The 27,696-nt window shown below is 42.4% G+C and overlaps 1 protein-coding gene across 1 annotated transcript in view; it reads left to right on the top strand.

The window, feature by feature from the left end:
- Positions 1 to 25,916, top strand: part of man2c1 (mannosidase, alpha, class 2C, member 1) — a 105,900-nt gene extending 79,984 nt beyond the window's left edge. The window contains exons 19-27 of the mRNA XM_069902252.1: positions 981 to 1,075; positions 3,481 to 3,585; positions 6,682 to 6,838; positions 6,919 to 7,062; positions 20,001 to 20,110; positions 22,109 to 22,188; positions 23,156 to 23,307; positions 24,714 to 24,817; positions 25,706 to 25,916. Coding sequence (XP_069758353.1) covers positions 981 to 1,075; positions 3,481 to 3,585; positions 6,682 to 6,838; positions 6,919 to 7,062; positions 20,001 to 20,110; positions 22,109 to 22,188; positions 23,156 to 23,307; positions 24,714 to 24,817; positions 25,706 to 25,817 — 1,059 coding nt within the window. The 3' untranslated portion in view covers positions 25,818 to 25,916. The remainder of the gene's footprint in view (positions 1 to 980; positions 1,076 to 3,480; positions 3,586 to 6,681; positions 6,839 to 6,918; positions 7,063 to 20,000; positions 20,111 to 22,108; positions 22,189 to 23,155; positions 23,308 to 24,713; positions 24,818 to 25,705) is intronic.
- Positions 25,917 to 27,696: the final 1,780 nt, after the last annotated feature.

Below are 27,696 nucleotides of genomic sequence, written 5' to 3'. Positions count from 1 at the left end.
TGTTTTATTTATTGTTTAACTGTGGATACAAGGTTCCTCCTCATGCTACAGTCTGCTTAAAGAAATTTCTCGATTATCTGAAAAATCCAGATAACTGAGATAGGTCAGGTCCCAAGCATTTTTGTATAATTGGAGATGTACTGTACCTCTGTCCCTTCAACTGTCTGTCCTCTTTTTCTCTCCCCCCCCCCCATTCTACTCCCACTGTCCTGCTTCTGTTTCCCTCCACCCCTCTCTCTGTTTTACCCAACCCCAACCCCCCCCTCCCCCACCATTCTGTTCCCATTGTCTTTTCTCTGTTTTCCCCCCGACATCTCTCTCCCTCAAATGGGATGAGCTGAGAATGCCAACTTAGTCAGCACGGGCGAGTTGGGATGAAGGACCTCATCTGTGCTGTGTGACCATGATTGTGTTTATTGGAGGAGAAGAAGCCAGTGGGAGGCCTGATTGGCCAACTTCATATATTAGAGAGAGGATAATTGTTGATGGAGAGAAGATGGAAAATGAGAGTGAACTGGCAAGAGGAGCGGCTGCAGGAGTTGTTACCTCAGCTCCAGGGTTGGCTGGGCACGGTTTGTACATTGTTCCTGTGACGGTGTACGTTTCTGTCAGTGCTTTGATTTCTCCCACTCTGCATCCTTCTCTGTCCTCCCCCTCTCCCTGTATCCCTCCCTGTTCTTCCCTCTCTCCCCATGTCCCTCCCCCCACTTCCCAGTCCCCTCCTCCCCCTCACTTCCCCATCTCCCTCCCTGTTTTCCCCTCACCCCACATCCCTTCCCATCCCCTCTACCTCACATCCCTCCCCATCCTCCTCTCTCATTCCCCATGTCCTTCCTCTGTCCCCTTTCTCGCTCCCCACGTCCCTCCTTTGACACCTATCTCTTGCTCCCTGCATCCCTTCTTTGCCCCCTCTCTCCCCCAACTTACATCTTCATGTGGGAATACGGATTTACCTCTGTGCACATCTGTTCTTGTTACAGGAAGATGGTTCCGTCACCATGGAGAACGGAATCCTCAGGGTTGAATTTGATGCATTGGGCCGTATGATATCACTTTTTCATTTACGTTCCAAAAGGTAAACTATTTAAACTCTGTAATTAGAAACCAAATCAAATGATTTCAGTGTTCTTTAAACTTTGCAATATCTTCCATCATCAATTTTAATGTTGTCCTTAATTTCCTGGATGTTTATGCCAATTCCAGGGCATTAATGCTCTCCAGAATCTATGTGAATACATAGCGTGTGATACCGTTACCCCACATCAGAATTGCTCCAAACACAGAAACAAAATATTTAGAAGCACATGTCCTGGCTCATCCAGACCATTTCATCATTAAATAAAAATAAGTGTTTCCCACTCCATCCTTGAAAACAATTAAACCATGCCACTTCATATCTAACCCAATGATGGTGAAGACCTCTCAGACTAAGAAAGATTTGTTGTAAGCTGTTGAGCTCCTCTTGAAGACATAACCATTTAATATAATCTCGGCTGACTTTTTATCTCTGTGTCGCTCTCCTGCACAAAATCCATATTCTTTGATACTTGAGACAGTTTGCTGGATATTAGTCTCAAGTATACTCAGTGACTAAGCCCCTGGGTGAAGAATGCGTTCCTCCTGCCAGCCCCTATTTAAAACCAACTGCAAAGCATCGGACCTGAAGTCAATACAGAGAAGATCATTTGGGTTCCCTTTCCTTTATTGACGACATTCCACAGGGACGACATTCACAGGGAGTGTTACTTAAATAGGGCTCAAAGAATTACAGAGGATCCCTAACATCCATCACGCAGTATCTTTGAGCTACTAGCATCAGGATGGAGGTACAGGAGTATCAAAATCTGGACTGCCAGGCGTATCAAAGTCTGGACTGCCAGGCTGGGGAATAGCTTTTCCCAGGGGCTGCCAGACTGATGAATGTTATCCTGTAACCTTAATGAAATTGAGTAGATTATTCCAGGTTAGTTGTACATAATAATTGTACTCCTACATAAAAATATAATTATGTGCTGTGTGAGATGTGTGTGTGTGTGTGTGTGCATACGCACTGTGGCCCGGAGAAACATTGTTTTGTCTTTTTGTACTGTTGGATAATCGTAAACTTGAACCAAACATATCAGCTAAAAACAACAACATATCTGCATCTACCTTGGCAAAGTCCAGTAAGGATTATGCCAGTTTCAATTACATGACCAGTTGAGACTGACTTGTATAGTAAAAACACACTAGAGAAACTCAGCAGGTCAAACTGCAAAGATAAAGATACATGACCAAAGTATGAACTCACTTCAGGCACCTGCCTACGTCTTGCTTATACCTTGATGAAGGGCTCAAGCCTGAAACATTGGTCATGTATCTTTATCTTTGCTACATAAAGGACACTGTTTGATCTGCTGAGTTTCTCCAGCAACATGTTTTTACTTTAACCATGGTGCCCACAGACTTTTGTGTTTTACTACTAACTTAAATAGGTCGGCACAACATCATGGGCCAAAGGGCCTGTACTGTGCTGTAATGTTCTATGTTTCTATATGTTAGAAGAGGTTTCCCCTCATCTCAAAGGGCAGATCAATGTGAGAGATGAGGGCAAATTCACCAGTTCACAGTCACAGAGCTTTGTAGCTTTTACGATAGGACGCCATGAAGCAAGTAGTCTGGGAAAGATGGAAAGAAATCCTGATTCAAAAGATGTTGGAAGATGGTGAAAATGCTCACTTGGTCGGTCAGCGTCTATGGCGAAAGAAAAACACTTGACAATCTGATGAAGAGTCTTGAACATAAAATGTAACACTTTACACAGGTACTACCTGGATGCAGCATTTTCTGTTATAGTTGGGAAGGAGAGAGCTGGGGTCAGGGTCAAGAACATTGAGAGTTGAAGCTCCTCATATACCGTATATGTTGACATATAAGAAACTTGTGTACGAGACGACCCCAGAATCTCCACTTAAAATATAGGTTTTGAGCTACACGCGCTGTATAAGACTGCCCCAATAGTCCTTTACCAACCATCCCACTAACCAAGTTGAATGGCGCTGTCGCAGTATTTTTAAAGCAAATTACCCAGTAAAGGCTTGAATTTTTATCTGCATATTTTAAAATAAGCCACCATCGGCTCCTTTACCAGCCCGTTGAGATCCTGTACAGAGCTGACGGCAGTCAGACTGGGTGAACGTGGGGGAGCACTTTGCTGTTAAGATTTGGATTTTATACTTGGCATGTAAGATTTTGTGGTGACATTTTAAGATACTTTTACCTTCTTATAATACCAACATATATGGTATTAGTCCAGTCCTCCTGTTTCTGCGTGAGATAGGTGAAGTTTTAAAGACCATCTGGACAATTTTTCACCCATCCCTCAGTGCTTTCCCTCCCCCGCCTGCCCCCGCACCTTGCTTGTTCTAATGTAGTTTCATGGTGATGAATATGTGGAGCTTATTATCCAACCCCATCAAGGTTGTTGTGTTGCATTTCCAGGGAAACTCTTCCTGAGGGATGCTATGGCAACCAGTTTGTGATGTTTGACGACGTTCCATTGTACTGGGATGCCTGGGATGTCATGGACTATCACTTAGAAACAAGGTGAAATAATCTCTATAAATCCACATTAATTTGTATAGATCTTGCATTTCTTTGGAGTCCAAAAGCTGCCAAACTATTGCCGTTGTTACTCGACAACTCGCTGCGAAGTGACACGATTGGGGAGCTGGCCGACAGTGTCCTGTATGAAGGGAGCTTGTGAAAAGCTGGTGAATCTCACCTGATTCTCAAGGGTTTGAATGGACTATCACCTTTCCACCTGAGCAGTCATTGTGTCTAACTGTTCCATAGCACCAACTCTGGGCAGCTGTTGGATGGGAATGTATTTCCTTGCCCCACTTATTTCCCTGTAAACTATTCTCTTGCACATGTTCTTGACACCATCTAGCCCCACCTGATTTTTTCCTTCCAGCAAGTAACTTTAGGGGCAATCAACAATTGCGATGTAACCCTCACTGTGGGGTATGGGAGAAACTTGGGGGGGAGGTGGATTGTGCAAACTCCACACACACACACAAGCAACACCAGAAGTCAGAGCTGAATCCAGGCTGCTGACCTGCTGCATTGCCACTCCTTATTGAAGGAAGCATAGTAATGGCTTGACTGACCCCTTACTGGCATCCACCAGTGCTTTGAGAGGTTAGTCACAGCTCACATGAATTTCAGCCTTACCCCACTTCAGTTTGCCCACTGGACAAACAGATCCACAGTAGACGCCATCTCCCTGGCTCTTCCCTTGACCCTGTAACACCTAGACACCAAGGGCATGAACATTTGATTACTGCTCCTCCCTCAAGACCAGAATCCCAGCAAACTCATTCCTAAAGTTCAGGATCCAGGCCCCAACATTTCCCTCTGCCTCTGGATCCTTGACTTCCTGTCTAACACTGAAGTTGGGTAACATCTCCACGATCACACAACACCAGCACCCCTCAAGGATGTGTAGTCAGCCCCTGACACACCACCCCCTACACCCACCACTGGCAGCTAAATACCGTTGCAATCCCACAATAGAGGACCGGATATCAAATCACAATGAGATGAAATACTGGAAAGAGAATTAAAGTCTAGTAGCCTGGTGCCAAGATTACAACCTCGCACTCTTTGTTAATAAGATGGGGGAAACAATCACTGACTTCAGAAGAGGGGGACACTCCTGTCCACAATAATGGTGCTGAAGTGTAGATGGTGTCAAGTTCACAGGAATAAACATCTGCAATGATCTGACCTGGGACAATCACATCAGCATAACTATCAAGAAAGAAAGTGACCAACTCCAGACGGAATTAGATGGCAGTGAGGAAACTGAGTGGGCCTTGGGAACATTACAAACTAACAAGTCTCCGGGGGAGGATGGCTGCCCCCCCTTGATTTCTATAAGGAATTCAAAGACCTATTAATACCCTTGTGACCCAACAGCTATTATTATGGTGATACCAAAAAAGAAGAGGGACCCATTGAAGCCATTGTACATCTCACTGCACAATACAGACTACAAAATTATAGCCAAGGCACTGGCCAATAGGCTGGGTCAATACCTTCCCAAATTGCTAGATCCCGATCAAGTGGGCTTCATCAGGAAGAGGCACTCTGCTAACACCTGAGCAGACTATTCAACATTATATATTTGGCACAAACTTAATAGTTTTGCTAGATTCAGAGAAAACCTTTGATTGGTTAGAATGGCTTTTTTTGTTTAAAGTATTTGAAAAATTCGGAATGGGACAGACATTTATTAATTGGATAAGAACACTTTGCAACAAACCGCAGGCAGAAGTTAGTACAAATGGGTAAATATCAACAACATTCCCCCTCAGTAGGTCCAGCAGGCAGGGGTTGTCTTTGTCTCCAGGGCTGTTCGTCCTAGCGATTGAACCACTGGCAGAGGCCATTAGGAAAGATCATTTCTAAGGGATAGGTGATCCCGCCTACACCTAGTGAGGCTGAAGGGATGCTTTAATTGGGAAACGCACCCAAATTTATTTCAAGAATGTACTCTGTACTCCAAGGCGAAAGCCTCAAACTGGGCCTACACATTACCAGGAGAGCGATGGGAGTCAGACTTGGGCATCACAACTGATGAGACATGCTGGTCCGACTTGTGTAGAGACAGTGTGACAACAGTGATTAATTCTAGATATCACTTTCTACACCAGCTTGACTCACATCGCAAAAGATTCACAGGGCAAAACCAGAGGTGCCGGAGACATGTCTCAGGTGTGGATTGGAGTTAGGAATGTTTGTTCACGTAACCTGGTCCTGTGCAAAGGTGGGCCCATTTTGGCAGGATTTGGCTGATAAACTAACCAGGATAATGAAGCTAACCTTTCTGCTGGGCCCAATGTTGTATCTGCTGGGGAACCTCATGGACATAAGGTTAACTGCTTTGACCATAGGGGAAAAAAAAATGTATAGCGATGACCTGGAAGCCTGACTCCCCTCTTCTTATCAGTCGGTGGACTACAGAGAGGCATGGCTGTATTCCCATGGGGAAAAAATATCATGTACAGTCTTAGAAACCAACACAGCACCTTTGTTAAAATATGGCAACGTATCTGACACAGGAGCACGACTGTAGCCACGTCCAGACAAAAACTCTCAATAGGTGGATTAATAAAAGAAATTACATAAGGGGCCGGATATTTTTTTTCCCTTTTTAAAGGGGGATGGGAGAGGGAAGGGGGAACATCACAGGTATGTAGATTGTTGGTTGATACCTGTACATCTTGAAACAGTCTGTGATGAAACACGAGAAATAAAATATTTTTAAAAAAAAAGAAAGTGCACCATCTCCACAACTTTCTTAGAAGACTGGGGATTTTCGGCATATTCCCCCCCCCCCCCCTTGATGCAGCCTACTTCCTGGTTGGACGGGAGCTGATCTGTTCAAGACAGTGATGAATGCAGCCCAGAACATAACAAAAACTTTCCTCTCCTCCTTGGTCTCCTGTAGCCAACCCACCAAGGACCCATCACACCCCAGGCAGATGCTCTTCTCCTTCGGAGATGACTGTGCCTCTAAGGGTCAACCACTGCTGTGACAGGGGTTCAGTTGGAACCTAGGCTGTATTTATCCTTTGTACAATGAACAGGGAAACTGCATTTCTCACTGGCACTGCCACATTTTTTGCTATTTAGGAAACCTATATCTCAAGTGCTGCAGCCCACGGAGATAGTGTGCCCAGGCGGCGTCAGGGGAAGTCTAAGGTACTCCTTCCGTAATAGTAGCACATGCGAAATCCGCCAAGAAGTCATACTGGATGCCTGTTGCCCCTACGTTAAGTTTGAAACTGAGGTGAGCAGATGATGGGAATTAAGAGCTTTCTGCCGCAAATTGTGTGATCCTTTTGTGCTGAGCAGTGGTTTTCTGTGCAGGTTGAGTGGCACGAGGCTCACAAGTTTCTGAAAGTGGAGTTTCCCACAACAGTGCGCAGTCCCAGTGCTACCTACGAAATCCAATTCGGACACCTTCAGCGCCCTACGCACCGCAACACTTCGTGGGATTGGGCACAGTTCGAGGTAGGGATTCTGTTGGCATGGGACATTCCTCACAACACAACAGCAGAGAAAAGCGACCACATATCAATGAGTTTGCATAAGAACACAGAACACTGCAGCACAGTACAGGCCCTTCAACCCTCAATGTTGTGCCAACCCGTATATTCCTTTAAAAAACATACTAAACCCTCCCTACCTCATTACCCTCTATTTTTCTTCCATCCATGTGTCTGTCTAAGAGTCTCTTAAATGCCCAAATGCTTCAGCCTCCACCACTATCCCCAGCAAGGCATTCCAGGTACCCACAACTCTGCATTTTAAAAAAACACTTACCCCTGATGTCTCCCCTAAATTTACCTCCCTTCACTTTGTCCACACGTCTTTTGGTTCTGCTATTCCTACCCTGGAGAAAAAGTTTACTTTGTAAGTAAAATAGGAAAGTCTGCAGACTCCGTGGTTGAAATAAAAATACAATGCTGGAGAAACTCAGCAGGTCAGAGAGTGTTTTCTGTATGTATCAAAGATAAAGTCCATTTTTTCATCCATACCTTGATGAAGGCCTCAAGCCTGAAATGCTGGTTATATATCTTTGGAATATAAAGAACACTTTGGAATTGAGGTTGGCTTTGGTTGGTGTAACGGGTTAGCACAATGCCTTCACGACGCCAGCGATCGAGACTGGACCTGGGTTCGAATCTTGCACTGCCTATAAGGAGTTTGTATGTTCTCCCAGTATCTGTGTGGGTTTTCTCCAGGGGCTCCGGTTTCCTTCAAAAATGTACCGGGGTGGAGGTTAATGGGGTGTAAAATGAGCAGCACGGACTCGGGGCTGAGTTGGCCTGTTACCATGCTGTTGTCTAATTAAATTTTTCAAAATAATAATTAAATTTGACTAATACATCAAGTAGCAGTGGTCCATTTAGTGGTGAAATAAAACAATCCTGGTAATAAAAGCAGAAAGTTCTGGAAATACTCAGCAGGTCAGGATGCATCCAATGGAAGGGAAATGGTTAACATTTTAAGTCATAGGTTAAAAAAAAACCTTCTGCTCTGGGGAGGATGGATGAACATGGTATCTGAGACAGTTCCTTTGGAGGCGACTTTTGACCAATCAAACCTTCAGCATTTAAATCACCTGCTAATACTTTTTTACATTTTTGAGATACTGCATGGTAACAGGCCCTTCCAGTTCACACCCCAATTAATCTACGAACCCTGTACGTTTTTGGAGGGTGGGAAGAAACCGGAGCACCCAGGGGGAAACCCTCGGAGGCGTGGGGAGAACGTACAAACTCTTAACAGACGGCGCCGGATTCATGCCCGGTTCCGTTCTTACTGTGCTGCCCCAGGACAAGTTCAATGTCAGGTTTGGAAGTCTCAGACTTCGTCAAATTTAGATGTTTAGCACGGTAACGGGCCTTCTGGCTCACGAGTCTGTGCTACCTAAATACCCTCATTAACCTACAGCTGCTGTTCCCTCTGAGCTGTGCGCGCGCACGCATGCCGAGGAAATGAATGGGCGCACAAAAGGTTAGTTACCTAAAATGCAGTTCTATATGCTATTATACACATTACTTCATAGAATGTAATCATACTTGTTTTATATTAAAACATGTCAATACAGTTTTATCAGCCCTGAGAGAGAGGCTGTGCTAAAATAATCTTGAAACAGTTTATCGCAGGAGAAAACTGAAGGTTGTCCACTAAAATTAGAGGGAACATTGCCAACAACCACCCCCGCACCCCCCTCAAATATATTTTGAAGGGTGGGAGAAATCCTTGCAGACACTGGGAGGACGTATAAACTCCTTATAGACAGTGCCAGATTCGAATCTCCCTGTAATAGTGTGGCTTTATTCTTTTTTTAAAATTTTTTATTTTTCACACCATAAATCACATTAACCATGATATACACTATTTCTTTTTCACACATATACAGTGACTTTTTCTCCCCCCCCCCCCCCTCCTCCCAAGCCACCCCCCCACCCCCCCCCCTCATCCATTTTAGGTATACAATCTAGGTTGCATTAAGCCAGTCAGACAATGTTGTCATTCAACAAAAATACACCAGAAATTCTACTGAGTCCATTCTTTTCTTTCCTTCTCCTTCCATCAACTTAGGTAATGTTTGTCCCCGGTAGGTTTTCGCTATTGTATTTAATGTAAGGCTCCTATACTTGTTCGAATATTTCAATATTATTTCTTAACCTATATGTTATTTTTTTCTAATGGAATACATTTATTCATTTAAATTTAGTAGTTTCTTCCTTTTAATTTGGTTATGTATTCCATTAATATTTAAAGTCATATAGTTCAGCGTAGCCCTTTTATATTTTGTTTATCTTCTCTTTCCGTTTTTCCATCATTACCTTTCCTCCTTTTCCATTTCTGTTTTCTTATTTTCAACTCTTTATAAGACAACATTCCTACAACATCCAACATTTTCCTTACTCTCCTATTTCTATCTTCTTTATCCCCAATCTCCCCTTCACCTCCTGAGTTGTCCTTTATCCCTTGTCGGACAACCACATCTCCCCTCTCCATTTGGATTTGCGAATCCACTCGCAAGCGTCAACTGATTTTGCAGTGACCGCTATTTCCCCCCACCCCGCCTCCCCCAGAAAAGATTTCACTTTTCATATGTCACAAAGGTCACTCTTTTAATTCCCTCCTTATTCTCTCTATTCCATTACCTTCCCTTATTAATTCTTGTCTATACTATCTATATTTTCCTCTAAGTACAGATACATTCATGTATGCTCATTGTCTCTATTCACTCTTATACCTCTTTACCCGCATACATATCAATCGTGATCATTTTTACTCTCATTACTCGTCTTCCTCCCTCAGTCTATTTTTGTCTTTACCCACATACATATCAATCGTGATCATTTTAACTCTCATTACCCGTCTTCCTCCCTCAGTCTATTTTTGTAATTGTTCTGCAAATTTTCGTGCTTCTTCTGGATCCAAGAATAGTCTGTTTTGTTGTCCTGGAATAAATATTTTCAATACCGCTGGATGCTTTAGTATAAATTTATACCCTTTCTTCCATAAAATCGCCTTTGCTGTATTGAACTCTTTTCTCTTCTTTAGGAGTTCAAAACTTATATCTGGATAAATGAAGATTTTTTGCCCTTTATACTCCAGTGGTTTGTTGCCCTCTCTTACTTTTTCCATTGTCTTCTCCAGTACCTTTTCTCTTGTAGTATATCTTAGGAATTTTACTACAATAGATCTTGGTTTTTGTTGTGGTTGTGGTTTAGAGGCCAATACTCTATGTGCCCTTTCTATTTCCATTTCTTGCTGTAGTTCTGGACATCCTAGGGTCTTAGGTATCCACTCTTTTATAAACTCCCTCATATTCTTGCCTTCTTCATCTTCCTTAAGGCCCACTATCTTTAAGTTATTTCTTCTGTTATAATTTTCCATTGTATCTATTTTTTGAGCTAGTAGTTCTTGTGTCTCTTTAGTTTTTTTATTAGATTTCTCCAATTTCTTTTTTAAGTCTTCTACCTCCATTTCTGCTGCTACTGCCCGCTCTTCCATCTTGTCCATTTTTTTCCCCATTTCTGTTAAGGTCATCTCCATTTTATTTATTTTCTCTTCTGTGTTGTTTATTCTTTTTCTTAAATCATTGAATTCCTGTGTTTGCCATTCTTTAAATGACTCCATGTATCCTTTAATAAGAGCAAGTATATCCTTTACCTTGCCTTTCCCTTTATCTATTTCACTCTATTCTTCCTCTAGGTTGGCCATCTGTTGTTTCTTTGCTGCCCTTTCCTCCTCTTCTTTCTTGTTTCCATTGTCTTCTGTGGTCTCTTCTTGCTGCAGGTGTTCTGCAGCTGTCGTTGCCGGCTGTGGAGATCGACTCCCCAGCTGGTCCCCCCTCCCGTCGGTGTGTTTTTTTTCATTCGCGCATGCGCGGTTGCGCACTTTTACTCGGCTCAGCGAGCCATTTTTGTAGTCCATTATTTACCGACCTGAGGGAGCGGGTTTCTCTCTCCGCAGCGGGCCTCTTCGGACAGGTAAGGCCTTCACCTTTTTCCTCCGTTGTCTTCTCTTCCTCTCTTCTTACCGTTGATTTTGATTTTTCTTTTTTTGTCGCCATCTTCTTTCCACCTTTATACTCACTTTTCTGTAACTTTTATTTCTGTGCCTTTGTGTTTTCCTTTGTTTTTCCCGACTTTTCTGGAGAGGGCTGGAGTTCACTGTCCGGCCACTACTCCATCACGTGACTCCTCCGTGTGGCTTTATTCTTGATGTAAGTTAAAGACATGGTAGGTTCCAAAACGTTGAGGGTTTTAAATGTTATCACATTTTGTGGCAGAGGTTGTTAAACACTCTTTAGCCTGAAAACCTTGCATCCTGATTCTGCCGGAATCTCCCAGAAACGGCCAAATCCACTCCTCAATATGTACTTCTCCTTCTGAAGAAATGATGCGTGTCCCCAAGTAAGTTGGCTGCTTGTTTGCATCACGCAACCATCCAGCCAAAACCTGGACTTTTTGAAAACTCAAACATCTTAAATGTAGCTGGCTTTTGTGTGTGTGCATCCTTTAAACGCCACAGGTGTGGAGTGGCAACCAAATATAGTATCAGTGTTTACAAACCCATAATTTAAATTTAGACATGAGCACGGTAACAGGCCATTTCGTCCCAAGAGTCCGAGCCGACCAATTTTACATCCAATTAACCTACAACCCCAGGTACGTTTCAAATGGCCAGAGGAAACCAGAGCCCCCAGGGAAAACCCACACAGACGCAGGGAGAACGGAAAAACTCCTTATAGACAGTGCGGCTTTCAAACCCCGTCCCAGTTGCTGGTATTGTGCTAACCGTGCTGGCCTAATGGATCCTAAAGTAGATAAACTTCGCAAGGTGAAGAGAAAGAGGAACATGTTGACCCTTGAAATAATTAAGAAACTAGAACGTGGTGTGAGCAATATTGTTGTAATGGAAACATACGACATGGCAAAATCTACAAATTACAAAATAAAAAAGGCGATTACAGAGAAGTCCATGGAAACGGTTATTGAACGTGTGGACAGAACCATAGCTTCAAACTTCAAGACGTCATACATCCACACGTGATGCAGAATAATCTTATCACAAAGAAATTACAAAGTTGTAAACAAGGTAATATACGCAAAAATTTAAAGATAGCAAAAGAAGTGTCAAGCAGTGCTGCGGATGGAGTGGAGGCTCCAAGTTCCATCTACAAGCAATGAAGCTTTATTCCTCCTTAAACATGAATTTTAAAAATACTGTCCAACATTCCGGAAAATCTGGACCAACCCAATCCCCGAGCAGTCTGGGGTTTCAGACGCCTACTGTACCTTGAAGAAGGGCCCAGACCTGAAACACTGGATGATGCTGAGTTTCTCCAGCACGTTTTTGAGTGTTGGACTTGACCCCGGGGTCCCCAGGCTTTCTTTCCTGCAGTTTGTTTTTATATGTGCTGCATTACTTTGTCAGGCACATCGAAAAGGTTTTGCTGAATTATTTTCTCCTTAATCAAGTTGTATCACTTCCGTCCTCCACATCTGTGAATTGGCACAAACTCACATGAACTGATAAGCTCATTGTTGCATCTGAGTTCATGACTGTGTCAACTGTTGTTCAGCCCTCTCACAGTTGGGGCCAGCTTTGAAAAAGATGCTTTATATTTTAAAATTAGACCTATTAATAACAACTTGTTTATAAAGCATCTCCAATGTCACAAAACATCCCCAGGGCTGTACAAAGAACCATCAAACAATCCCACAGAGGAGTCACGTGATGGAGTAGTGGCCGGACGGTGAACTCCAGCCCTCTCCAGAAAAGTCGGGAAAAACAAAGGAAAACACAAAGGCACAGAAATAAAAGTTAAAGAAAAGTGAGTATAAAGGTGGAAAGAAGATGGAGACAAAAGGAGAAAAATCAAAATCAACGGAAAGAAGAGAGGAAGAGAAAACAACGGAGGAAAAAGGTGAAGGCCTTACCTGTCCGAAGAGGCCCGCTGTGGAGAGAGGGCCCCACTACCTCAGGTCGGTAGAAAAAGAACTACAACAATGGCTCACAGAGCCGAGTAAAAGTGCGCAACCGCGCATGCAAAAAAACACACCGACGGGAGGGGGGACCAGCTGGGGAGTCGATCTCCACAGCCGGCAACGACAACTGCAGAACACCTGCAGCAAGAAGAGACCACAGAAGACAATGGAAACAAGAAAGAAGAGGAGGAAAGGGCAGCAAAGAAACAACAGATGGCCAACCCAGAGGAAGAAGAAGAGGAAGAGTACAGTGAAATAGATAAAGGGAAAGGCAAGGTAAAGGATATACTTGCTCTTGTTAGAGGATACATGGAGTCATTTAAAGAATGGCAAACACAGGAATTCAATGATTTAAGAAGAAGAATAAACAACACAGAAGAGAAAATAAATAAAATGGATATGACCTTAACAGAAATGGGGAAAAAAATGGACAAGATGGAAGAACGGGCAATAGCAGCAGAAATGGAGGTAGAAGACTTAAAAAAGAAATTGGAGGAATCTAATAAAAAAACTAAAGAGACACAAGAATTACTAGCCCAAAAAATAGATATAATGGAAAATTATAACAGAAGAAATAACATAAAGATAGTGGGCCTTAAGGAAGATGAAGAAGGCAAGAATATGAGGGAGTTTATAAAAGAATGGATCCCTAAGGCCCTAGGATGTCCAGAACTACAGCAAGAAATGGAAATAGAAAGGGCACATAGAGCATTGGCCCCTAAACCACAACCACAACAAAAACCAAGATCTATTGTAGTAAAATTCCTAAGATATACTACAAGAGAAAAGGTACTGGAGAAGACAATGGAAAAAGTAAGAGAGGGCAACAAACCACTGGAGTATAAAGGGCAAAAAATCTTCATTTATCCAGATATAAGCTTTGAACTCCTAAAGAAGAGAAAAGAGTTCAATACAGCAAAAGCGATTTTATGGAAGAAAGGGTATAAATTTATACTAAAGCATCCAGCGGTATTGAAAATATTTATTCCAGGACAACAAAACAGACTATTCTCGGATCCAGAAGAAGCACGAAAATTTGCAGAACAATTACAAAAATAGACTGAGGGATGAAGACGGGTAATGAGAGCAAAAATTCTCACAATTGATATGTATGTGGGTAAAGACAAAAATAGACTGAGGGATGAAGAAGGGTAAGGAGGGTAAAAATGACCACGATTGATATGTATGCGGGTAAAGAGGTATAAGAGTGAATAGAGACAATGGGCATATGTGAAAGTATCTGTAATTAGAGGAAAACATAGAGAGTATAGACAAGAATTAATAAGAGAAGGTAATGGAATAGAGAGAATAAGGAGGGAATTAAAAGAGTGACCTTTGTGACATATAAAAAGCGAAATCTTTTCTGGGGGGGGCTGGGTGGGGGAAAAGAGCGGTCACTGCAAAATCAGTTGACGCTTGCGAGTGGATTCGCAAATCCAAATGGAGAGGGGAGATGTGGTTGTCCGACAAGGGATAAAGGGCAACTCAGGAGGGGAAGGGGAGATTGGGGATAAAGAAGATAGAAATAGGAGAATAAGGAAAATGTTGGATGTTGTAGGAATGTTGTCTGGTAAAAAGTTGAAAATAAGAAAACAGAAATGGAAAAGGAGGAAAGGTAATGATGGAAAAACGGAAAGAGAAGATAAACAAAATATAAAATGGCTACGCTGAACTATATGACTCTAAATATTAATGGAATACATAACCAAATTAAAAGGAAGAAACTACTAAATTTACTGAAAAAGGAAAAAATAGATATAGCATTTGTCCAAGAAACACACTTAACTGAATTGGAGCACAAGAAATTAAAGAGAGATTGGGTAGGACATGTAACAGCAGCATCGTATAATTCAAAAGCAAGAGGAGTGGCTATATTAATTAGCAAAAATGTGCCATTTAAAATAGAAGAGGAAATAATAGATCCAGCAGGGAGATATGTTATGATAAAATGTCAGATATATTCAGAGCTTTGGAATCTACTTAATATATATTCACCTAACGAAGAAGATCAAAAGTTTATGCAAGATATCTTTTTGAAGGTAGCTAATACGCAAGGGAACATACTAATAGGAGGGGATTTCAATCTGAATTTGGATCCAAATATGGATAAAACGGGGAAAAAAATTAACAGGAAGAACAAAGTAACCAAATATATAATTAAATCAATGCAAGAAATGAAACTTGTGGACATATGGAGGAAACAAAACCCAAAAGAAAAGGAATACTCATACTACTCGACTAGACATAAAACATACTCAAGGATAGACCTATTCCTATTATCAGCCCACATTCAAGGGAGAGTTAGGAAAACGGAATATAAAGCTAGACTATTATCGGACCACTCACCCCTGTTATTGGCAATAGAGCTAGAGGACATCCCTCCAAGAATGTATAGATGGAGATTAAACCCCATGCTACTTAAAAGACAGGATTTTAGAGAATTTATTGAAAAACAATTAAAAATGTACTTTGAAGTAAATACGGAATCAGTGGAAGATAAGTTTATACTATGGGACGCAATGAAAGCATTCATTAGAGGGCAAATAATAAGTTATGCAACCAAGATGAAGAAGGACTATAACCAGGAAACAGAGCAGTTGGAAAGGGAAATAATAAACATTAAAAAAAATTAGCAATAAAGGAAGATACAACCAAAAGAAGAGAATTGGCGGATAAAAAAATAAAATATGAAACATTACAAACATATAAGGTGGAGAAGAATATAATGAAGACAAAACAGAAATATTATGAACTAGGTGAAAAAACACACAAAATCTTAGCATGGCAGCTTAAGACAGAGCAAACTAAGAAAATGGTATTGGCAACAAGGAAAAAAGACAAACAAATTACATATAATCCAAAAGAAATTAAGGAAAACTTCAGAGAATTCTATGAACAATTATACCGAACCGAAAACGAAGGGAAAGAAGGGAAAATAGATGAATTTTTGACTAAAATTGAACTACCAAAACTACAAATAGAGGAACAAAATAAATTAACAGAACCATTTGGAACAGTAGAAATACAAGAGATAATAAAAAATTTACCAAATAATAAGACACCAGGAGAGGATGGACTCCCAATAGAATTCTACAAAACATTTAAAGACCTAATAATACCGCCCCTCCTGGATGTAATCAACCAGATTGATGAGACACAAAACTTACCAGATTCATGTAAAACAGCAATAATTACAGTGATACTAAAACAAGGGAAAGATCCACTCTCACCAGCGTCATATAGACCAATATCTTTGCTAAACACAGATTATAAGATAATAGCTAAACTATTAGCGAACAGATTAGCAGAACAGGTACCGAAAATGGTAAATTTAGACCAAACTGGATTTATCAAAAAAAGACGCACAACAGACAATATTTGTAAATTTATTAACTTAATTCATGCAGTAGAAGGAAATAAAGCACCGGCAGTAGCAGTTGCTTTAGACGCAGAGAAGGCCTTCGACAGAGTAGAATGGAATTACTTGTTCAAAGTATTGCAAAAATTCAGTTTACCGGAGAAGTATATTAATTGGATTAAAGCATTATATAAGGGACCGTTAGCGAAAGTGACAGTAAATGGACATGTATCAAAGCAATTTAACTTAAGCAGGTCAACGCGGCAGGGATGCCCACTATCACCATTATTGTTTGCGCTAGCTATAGAACCACTAGCAGAATCGATAAGAAGAGATAAAAATATAAAAGGAATAAAAATAAAAGACAGGGAATATAAAATCAGTCTGTTTGCGGATGATGTGATAGTGTACTTAACAGAACCAGAACTATCAATAAAAGAACTATATAAGAAATTGAAGGAATATGGAGAAGTGTCGGGATACAAGATAAACGTAAATAAAAGTGAAGCAATGCCTATGAATAACGCGGATTTCTCAAAATTTAAGGAGGAATCCCCATTCAGATGGCAAACGCAGGCAATAAGATACCTAGGTGTGCAAATAAACAAAAATCTAGGCCAATTATATAAACTCAATTACAATCCACTAATGGAAAAATTACAGGACGATTTAGAGCATTGGAAAGAGCTACCACTAACACTGATAGGAAGGATAAACTGTATTAAAATGAACATATTTCCAAGGATACTATACTTATTTCAGGCATTGCCAATACAACTGACAGAAAAATTCTTCAAAGAGTTAAAGAAAATAATAAGGAGATTTTTATGGAGAGGGGGGAAACCGAGGATAGCACTAGATAAATTAACAGAATGGTATAAACAAGGAGGCTTACAATTGCCAAACTTCAAAAATTATTATAGAGCCGCACAATTAAGGTACCTATCAGATTTTTATCAAACAAGAGAAAAACCAGACTGGACGAGACTAGAATTAGATAAAATAGGGGAAAAGATACCTGAACACATATTATATAAATGGGACGAAAAATTGGTACAACATAGAACTTCTCCAGTATTACACCATCTCCTCAATATATGGAAGAAGATTCATGTAGAAAGAAATAAAATAAATTACCAAATACCAAAACTAATATTGATGCAAAATAAGCTACTCCCTTTTACAATAGACAACCTTGCCTTTAGAAAATGGGAAAAAAAAGGGATTAAAAGAATAGAAAATTGTTTTTCAGGAAGTAGATTCTTATCCTTTGAACAAATGAGAGATAAGTACAATATAACTGGAGATACAGCGCTGGCATATTACCAACTGAGATCCTACTTGAAAGATAAATTAGGAAACAACTTGAGTTTACCAGAGGGAAGTAACCTTGAATATGTGATTACAGATACAATGTTAATCAAAAGATTTATAAAAAATATGTATATTAAACTGCAAGAAAAGGAGAATGAGGAAACAAATGGTAAAACTAAACAAAAATGGGAACAAGATTTAAATATAAAGATAAAAAAGGAAACATGGGAGAAGTTATGCTCTGGAACGATGAGAAATACAATAAATACGAGGCTGCGTATGATACAATATAATTGGTTACACAGACTAAACATTACACCGCAAAAGTTAAATAAATGGGACCCAACAGTATCTGATAGATGTTTTCGATGTAAAAAAGAAAGGGGAACAACAATTCATGCAATCTGGACATGTGAGAGAGTAGAAAAATTTTGGGATGATCTCAATCAGATATTAAATAAAATAACAGAAAACAATATACCAAAGAATCCAGAGATCTTTCTCCTAAGTAACATAAAAAATAAAGAATTTGGAATTGACTTGGAAGATGCACAAAAAAGATTTGTCAAGATAGCCCTAGCCGTAGCAAAAAAATGTATTATGTCAACCTGGAAATTGGAAGATAATTTGAAAATACAACAATGGTATATAGAAATGAATAAATGTATTCCATTAGAAAAAATAACATATAGTTTAAGAAATAATATTGAAATATTCGAACAAGTATGGGAGCCTTACATTAAATACAATAGCGAAAACCTACCGGGAACAAACATTACCTAAGTTGATGGAAGGAGAAGAAAAGAAAAGAATGGACTCAGTAGAATTTCTGGTGTATTTCTGTTGAATGACAACATTGTCTAACTGAATTAATGCAACCTAGATTGTATACCTAAAATGGATGAGAGGGGGGGGGGGTGGGGGGGTGGCTTGGGAGGAGGGAGGGGGGAGGGAGAAAAAGTCACTGTAAATGTGTGGAAAAGAAAAAGTGTATATCATGGCTATTGTGATTTATGGTGTGAAAAATAAAAGGAGCATGCAGAAAGACAAAAAAAAAAAAAAAAAAAAATCCCACACTATGTTACTTAATGTTTGGTATCCTAGTTCTACTGGACTTGAAACGTCAACTCTAGATCCTGCACAATCAGCTGAGTGTTTTCAACAGCTGCAGGTTTTTAAATGTTCAGAGGCGAATGGCGTGGAAAGAGGCTCTTCGGCCGAACTTGCCCATGCCGACCAAAATGTTCCCACCACGCTCGTCCCACCAGCCATTCTCAATACGGCTCCCCCTGGAGGCCTCAGCACATTTAAGGGGGGGGGGGGGGCCCACAGACTGAATCATAAAATATTTTTGATGTTGTCGGTAGGAGAGCAGTACGGAAGAAACCAGCTAAACTTGAGTGCTTCATGGGGAAGGGGGCCCATAAACTTTGAGAAAAGTTCGACCTGAGGGGGCCATATAAAAATGGTTGAGAATAGCTGCTCCAAATACATCCTATTCATGTATCTGTCCTGCCTCCCCTGCCCGCTCCATACACGCACCTCTATATTAAAAAAAGTTACCCCTCAGGTTCCTGTTAAATCTCTTCCCCCCCCCTCACCTATGTTCATGGGTTACCAGTTTTCCCTACTCCGGGCAAAAAACTGCGTTTACCCAATCTATTAGTCCACCTCCATGAGATCACCCCTCATCCTCCTGCGCTCCAAGGAATAATGCCCCAGCTTGCTCAACCTCTCCCTGTAGCTCAGTTCTACAAGGCCTAGAAACATCCTCGTACATCCTCTCTGTTCCTTCTCCAGCTTGAGATCTTTCTTGGCTCAATGCACCAAATACGGCCTCACCAACATGACCTTCTAACTTCCATATTTGATACTGTGATGAAGGCCAATGTGCCAAAGGTTTTTTGGCCACCCTATCTGCCTGTGAGGCCACTTGCATGGTACTATTTACCTGTTCTCCTAGATCCCTCTGCTCTACAACACTCCCCAGATCCCTACCATTGTGTGTTCTACCCACTCAGAACTAGAAGTAAATGGAAAAAGAGGCAACAATAACCAAAGCCCGATCTGCCATCTGGAACAACATGTCCTGAAGATCTTTCGCAGTTAAGATTGGACTTAAGAGCCCATAAATAGATCAACAGAACCAAGTCCATTATCCTTGTCCTCAAGGGATGGCCAAGATGACGACCTACCCACTAAAAGGGAGATTATGGCCTCATAGGATTGTAATGGAACCTCTCTTTGTTCCCTAGGTCTGGGGACACAAGTGGGTCGATCTGTCGGAGCATGGGTTTGGTGTAGCTTTGCTCAATGACTGCAAGTACGGTTGTTCCGTGCATCAGAATATAATGACCCTATCGCTGTAAGTACTCAGTGGAGAAACTGATCAACCTCCATCAAAGTAATGGCCATTGTTTTACCTGTATGAGGAAATAGTCACAGAATTGTACATAGCAAGACAATTGGCTTTAAAGAGTGTCTGGAGTTGTGCCTGGTTTAATTTCTGACTTATCAAAGGCTGGTTTAAACATGGTGATATCAGCAAGCTCGTGAAAATTGAAATAACAATAGCATTGTAGCTGAATTTGACCTGCCCTGTGAAAGGGCCCAGCAAAGCTTTTGCCCAGAGTAGATTTATGGTTGGTGGGGGTGGGGGAGAGAAGAGATTTGACAGGAACCTGAGGGGTAACTATTTTACACAGGGTGGTGGGTGCATGGAATGGGCTACTGGAGGAGGTGGTTGAGGCAGGTACTGTGGTAATGTTTAAGAAAAAAAATTGGATAGATACATGGAGGGAAAGGGGCCAAACACAGGCAGGTGGGACAGTTTGATCAACATGGGAAAGTTGGGCTGAAGGTCCTGTTTCCATGCTGTATGTTTCTATAACCTGGATTCAGCATGTCGATGTGATTCAATCTCTACCCCAGCCAAGAACCAGTAGAGCGTGAAGACAAGCAGGGAGGTCGACTGTCTGAAAACAGGCTGCATGACCCTGTTTATTCCAGTTCTCGAGCTAAGTTCACAGTCTTCCCTCGTCTGTACATCTGAAATCACCTCAAAGTAGAAACAACGTTGGCTCTTTCGTTAGAACCCTCTACCGTGACCCTGTGGCTAATTGCCCCAGAAGAAATTGATCTGTTCCCAACCCTGTTTGAGCCTACTTCCAGCTCCTCTTTGGAGCTTTTCCAAGGAGACTGTGTTGCCCATTCAATGAATCTCAACAGTGATCAGTGATGCAAGAACTGAACTTCACAGTTGGTTTAAGCTCCATTCAGGCATGTAAGTGTCAGCTTTCAGCAGTGGTTCGTCTGTTCGTCCCAAAGAAGCTGTGAATCTAAAGCCCCCTTTCACACTTGCCAGGGATCCCAGGAATCGAATGCCAATCAGCCTTTAAAGTGGCAAGCGTGAAAGCAAAATCTGCTCAACGCTGTCGTCTCGCGCCGGGGATCGCCGGCCTCGACCCCTAGTACAATCCCAGGTGTTGAGATGGCAAGTGTGAAACGGTCAGCAACATTGTGGGCCCTTCCTATTAAAGGTAGAACAGACCAAACGCTGGGGATAGACCCTTGCAAGTATGAAAGTTTTCAATGTGTTCCACATCCCTCCCCCCCCCCCCCCACACCCCATTCCTATCCTGGGACACTGAACGGCCGATTTACTGGGATGCAAGTGTGAAAGGGGCTAAAGTTTCATGTTACCATCACTGGCTTCTATTCAGACTTCCCATGGATGGCTTGGCTGCCATCTTCAGTGGTGGGCTGTGACTGGCCAGCAGGAGATGTGCTGATAAGTCAGGCCGAGATCCCAAGACTTGCCCCACTTCCTGTGTCCCGTTCGCCCCAATCCACTCTGCGACTCCATCAAACGTGTTTCTTGTGGGAAAGTCCACCCAGAGTGGGCACTTGGTGGCATGGAGGTGTACGAGAGAAGAACCTGTTACTGAGACACTGGGCAGGCTTTCTGCAAGTACAGAGGCAGGGTATGCAAGATTGCATGGGATATTTATGCCTTAACCATTGGCAAAAGAGAGAATTGTGTTAGTGCAGGGCTACGTCCTCCATCACACGTGGCTCAGGGCTCTTCCATCAGCCTGGGCGAGATGGTGATCACAGCATGGGTTTACATGCGCTGTACCGTGGATTCTGGGGCTGGTGCTGTGCCCATGGGGTCTTGGCCAGGCCAGTGCTACATCGATTGTGTCTGGGAACTGCACTAGACCTTTGGGGGAGGAAGGGTGTGGTTCTGCACCATGGAGGCCAGTGCCACACCCATCAGGTCCGAGGTACAAGGGGAAAGAAGCAGTACTGTTTGTACAGTTGCCAAAGCAGCAACTACAGTGTGTTGTGTCTTGATTTGCAGATTGAGGTCACCGAAATCCCCAGATGCCACAGCTGACATGGGCCAGCATCAGTTTACATACGCCATCATGCCCCACACAGGTAAAGATTCTGGGAGGAAAAGGTGACCTGTCGGTGAGAGACAATCAGATAATATAGTCTTAAATTTCACTGGCTCTCTGGTGAATCCAACAGGTGGGGGTAGGGGAAGGAGAGGATTTCACTGATGTGCCGGTGAATCCTTTGAGTGCTGTTGGGGGAGGACTTACTTGTAGCTGTTACCTTAACCTGCTTTAAACAACGTAACCACAGTGACTGCTATGGAGGTGAACGTGTCTGTAGGTCAGAGTTGTCAGAAATTATTTATTTGTTTTTATCTTTTTATAAAGATCTGTTCTCTGCCTGGGTAGGTACAAGAAGCAGGTAGAGATGTGGGCACTCTTTGCAGCAGGTGTACATCCCATTGCAAGGACGCAAGGTGGTGGCGGGGGGGGATCGAATGATTAAAACAGACATGCATGTCAAGTAATTCTTCAAACCTCGAAGGCTTTTGTTTTACCCCAGCGTGGAGTGACCCTTGACACCTGCCGGGGATCGAATAGCTCCTGGAAGGGCAGGGAGCTGCTGGGAATGGATTTCAGCTGCCTTCTGTGGACACCCTGTTTGTCCACTGCCCTGATTCATCGTGTGATTTGTTTTTAACCATGTTTACTGTGAAATGTTAAACTAAGGTGATGCCTGGACGAAGGGTTTCACTGTATCTCAGTACACCTGAAGATAAACTTCAACTTTCTGAATTCCTGTAGGCTGTTAGGGCAGTTGCCAACACTTTGCTTCTGCAGTGATCACAGGATTGTCCAAAGAGCAATACTGTTCACCAGTTTGGTTATAATAATTAATGGATTTACATTGCCATGTATTGGACCATTAATAACTGCTGAGTTGTGTCGTGGAGTTAAATGGCCAACCTGATGGTTTTTAATGAATGACACCAAGCTGCTGTGTTCAGTCCCAGCAGGGAGCCCAGTTGCAGAGTCCTTGCCCTGATTACCTGTTGTTTCCCCTGCAGGTTCGTTCCAAGAGGCCAATGTGATCCAGTGTGCCTACAACCTTAACTACCCATTACACATTATACCTGCTGAATCCAGCGTCAGTTCCTCCAGCTCTTGGAGTGCCTTTTCCATCCTTTCTCCTGCAGTCATTCTAGAGACTGTTAAACAGGTGAGCAGAGGATGGGGCAATCAGAATTTTTACGGCTACAGTTTTTAATGAGGCAATGATGTTTCTGTAACGCGAGCTTGATGCCGTTTGGACACGAGCTTCAGTGCGCCTGTCAGGAAATTTAAATTAAAATAACTAAACAAGCGTGGAATACAAAGCTCGTGGAGAAATGGTCACCATAATTGTATTAAAAATCCACTGGGTTCATTAATATCACTGGACAACAAATTTTTGCTTCCTGAAAAGAAATTGGGAATTATGATAGACAACTTCAAGCTGAACAAAAAGGTAATTTCAGGTTTGCTGTGTCACGTGGGAAGTTGGAGAAACATTAAGTTAAACTTTTATTGAATTTACCATGTTTGGCTCTCAGATTGACAGCGCATGTTGCACAACAGATGTGAGGAGCCCAGGGTTTGTCTTGGTCACCAATTTTACAACCGAAATAGAGCTCATAGACTTTCTTAATAAGCGCGGTCATGCCGCGTCTTTGAGCCTTCAGCATAGACTCACCACAAATGTATCGCAGCTGTTGCGACATTGACGAGAGGTTTCTGCTGGATGGAATCTTCCTGAAGACAATAAATGCTATTGTTAAGTACACTCACTGTGCTATTGCCTGAAGAACGTGTATCAATGTGTCCCATCTATATCAATATAATGCAGCATCTGTACATGTGAGCTGCTTTTATAGACTGTCTGCATCTATCCTGACTAAGCCTGCCCAGGCCAAAGACAATATTTACATAGGGCCTGCACCGAGCGCATGGCCAGGAATGCACGGACTGACCAAAACAGCTTGCTTTGTGGGGAATATACTAGTAGACTTAAAATATGACTGGAAATGACAAAAATAGGTTATCTAAAAAAAAAACCCAGTATGTGATAGGTGATTTTCATGATCAGCTGCGCAAAATAGACTCCGAAGTGTTCAGGAAGCAAAATCTTTGTTGTCCAGTGCATCCTTCAGGTGAGAAAATCTGCTATTACTATGTCTAGTTCTGATTCAGACTCGAAGCAATGGCTCCACACCCTCTAAATGGCTTGGCAGGTCATTTAGTTCAGGGTAATAAATGTGGCTTTGCCAGTTCAGTTTTTACAATTGCTGGGCCAAAAGTCATCTTTGCAGAGCCACGGGAAACTGCAGACGCTGGAATCTGCGGGAGAGAAAGAATGGCCAATTTCTCGGGCTGTAGGCCCTCGTCAACCCAAACCAGCCACAGTTCTACGTCTCGCACTGCTGCTGCTTGCGCGCTGGATTCCTCTAGCAGAGTATTTTTAATACTGTGTAGCTGAAAAATCTCTGGGCACCTTGTAGAGGGGACAAGACTCGCTAAAGTGAATTCTTCCTTGATCGAACCAGGCAAATGTTTTGTAAACTAATGCTTAGTGTTCATTCCTGATAGGCTGAAGACAGGAACAATGCTCTGGTCATTCGGTTGTACGAGGCGCATGGCAGCACTGTAGTCACCTGGTTACATACCTCACTGCCTGTCAAACAAGCAATCTGGTAAGTGGTCATCAATATTAGCAGTGGACAACCCCCCACACTGCACTTGGACCAAAGGTTATTGAGAGGAGAACAAGCTCACCATTAAATTTTAATTGAGACATGAGCTCCTGCCAGCCGAATACCCCAATTAACCTACAACCCAGTACATTTTGAAAGGTGGGAGGAAACCCGGGCAGAATGTGCAGCGTCGGATTCAATTGCTGTAACAGCGTTGGGTGAACCATGACACTAACTGTAGCTGAACTGGGCAAGAGGAAAGCTTGATTGAAACACAATCCTGGTTTGGGGGGGGGGGTAGAGGGAAATGCTCCCTCTTATGGGACTCTTATGGGAGAATTTAAATCTACAGGTCACTGTGTTGGGGTGGGGAATGTTGTCCATTTAAACAGATGAACCAAATCCTTTTAAGTGTGGCAAGGTCAATGGAAGAAGATTCTTGATATGCACAGGGGAGAGAGGGTGTGGTGTGAACAAGCTGTAATGTTTATCAGTATGGCCCAGTGCAGCAAGTCTGGAATCATACCGGCATTGATTTCAGTGACTGGCTCTAATGGTGTCACATCCAAACATGATGGTTAATTGAGCCCATCATGTTCTGGGGTTACAGGAGTTATGTGCTGGTGGGCACATCATTAGACCTGCTCGTGTGAATATGTGAGATGAGACTCTGTCCAGTGCTTTGATCAGATTACACTTCGAGTGAGTGCTCTAATCTGCCTCTCTGTAAACAAATCCCTTTTCCTGTGGTCTATATTGGAACCACAGCTCATCCCATTAAAGTGAGAGGAGGATTTCATGGTCAAACTTCAGTTGGTGATTAACTGCTGCCCTCCCTCCCCGGGCCTTGGGAATACTGCAACTTACCTTTTCGACTTCCTTTGCCAGGTGTGATCTATTGGAGCGACCACTGGCAGCCAAGCCTCTCCCCATCAACGACTTTCAGATAGAACTGTCCTTCACCCCATTCCAGATCCGCTCCATGATCCTAATTCTCTGACGATGTGGCTCATTTCAGTGTATGTAATCAACATGCTCCTTGGCTTTTGTTTAGCACAAATTCTATGCAATGAAATGAATACAAAGTCCTGGGCATTCATTATTTTCTCCAGTATCCATTTTCTGCAGTGCAGGAGGGTGCCCTCAATACAATTCCCAAAAAGCAGGTTGATGAACAAAAGCTTTCCCTGAAGGCAGCAAAGTGAACCCATTAATATTTCAGGTCAAAGAGCCCGTTCTAAAGGTCTTCGATTTGAAATGGCAAGTTTCTCTTTCCACGCAGACAGTTGGTTTGATTTGTGAGACCCTCCAGCATTTGTGTATTTTTACATTAATTTCTGAGAGGATGGGTTCTGTGGGAACCATGACTAAATGGAAGGGTGAGGGAAGAGACCAGGCTCTGGAGTCAATAACTAAGAATTGGAAAGTCTTGGGCAGTATACGTTGTTTTTTAATAGGCATCGCCTCGACTTTCTTTGCCCACTTCCTCATTTATTGCACATTCAGTTTGTTCATTCTGCAGGTATGGAAATCAGTACAGCAGGTATCTGTGAACATCACTGGAGAAAATGTAAATTACTGCAATGATGAGCTGCTATGGGAGTACAGGATGGTCAAGACTCCATCTCCTCTGTTCTTTTTGGACAGTATTAACGGGTGAGGGCCCAGTGGCTACAATGTAATGACATCATCCATAGAATATTTTCAGAGGCTGCAAAGACTGGTGCTGAGAGAGACCCAGCTACGGTTTCACACAAAGCACAAGTAAGCTTGCCACCAGTCAGGAAGTCAATTTGTGGTTATTGCAAGAGATTACGAATGCAAGTGTAAAGATTTCTTCCTGTAACTGGATGGGACCTCAGAGGGAACACAGTGAACCGGTCTGATCCTTACCTTGTGTTTTAGAAAGAAAGCATCTAAAGGTCCCTCCAGAAACTGATCTGGGGAGAGGGGCGTTTGTGGAAAAGTTGCAGAGTTCAGATCTCGTCGGCTTAAAGCTGAGAAAACGAGTACGTACAAAGTTCTTCGAGGGTTTGTAAAGATTAATCGTGCTTCCTCCAGTCAGGTGACAGGGATAAAATGGACCATACATGTAATCACAGCCAATATTTCAACAAAAGTATATTACCATGTAACAATTACAGCACGGAAACAGGCCATCTCGGCCCCTCTTGTCCGCACCGATTTAAGTGAACTCCACAAGACCCGTCTACCCGCCCATAACCCTCCAAACCCCTCGCGTCCATGCACTCATCCAACCTCCTCCTAAATGACAAAACTGACCCCGCTGCAACCATCTCTTCCGGAAGGTCATTCCACTCAGCCACCGCTCTCTGAGTGAAGATGCCTCCTCTTATGTTACTCCTAAAGTTTTGCCCCCTAACCCTTAACGCATGACCCCTCATTCTAATCTCTCCCACCCTTAAGGGGAAGAGCCTATTCACATCTATCCTCCTCATAATTTTAAATACCTCTATCAAATCCCCCCTCAACCTTCTACGCTCCAATGAATAAAGACCCAGTCTACTCAATCTTTCTTTGTATTCTAGATACTGCAACGTTTTAATAAATCTTCTCTTATTGATATCCTTCCTATAATTTGGGGACCAGAACTGCACAGTATTCCAAACTTGGTCTCACCAATGCCATGAACAATCTCAACATCACCCCTCAGCTCCTATATTCTATGCTCTGATTTATAAAGGCCAGCACACCAAAGAAAGCTGAACTGTTATTCCTAGATCTCTTCATTCCTCAGTGCCCTACCCTTCACTGCATACGTCCTGTTTTGATTATTCTTCCCAAAATGAAACACTTCACACTTATCAACATTAAACTCCATCTGCCACCTTTCAGTCCAAATCCCTCTGCAGTCCCAG

The sequence above is a fragment of the Narcine bancroftii genome, chromosome 11 (genome assembly GCF_036971445.1).
Source record: "Narcine bancroftii isolate sNarBan1 chromosome 11, sNarBan1.hap1, whole genome shotgun sequence".
Lineage (NCBI taxonomy): Eukaryota > Metazoa > Chordata > Chondrichthyes > Torpediniformes > Narcinidae > Narcine > Narcine bancroftii.
Note: the sequence above shows the minus strand (reverse complement) of the source record. Positions and strands in the feature narration are given on the sequence as shown.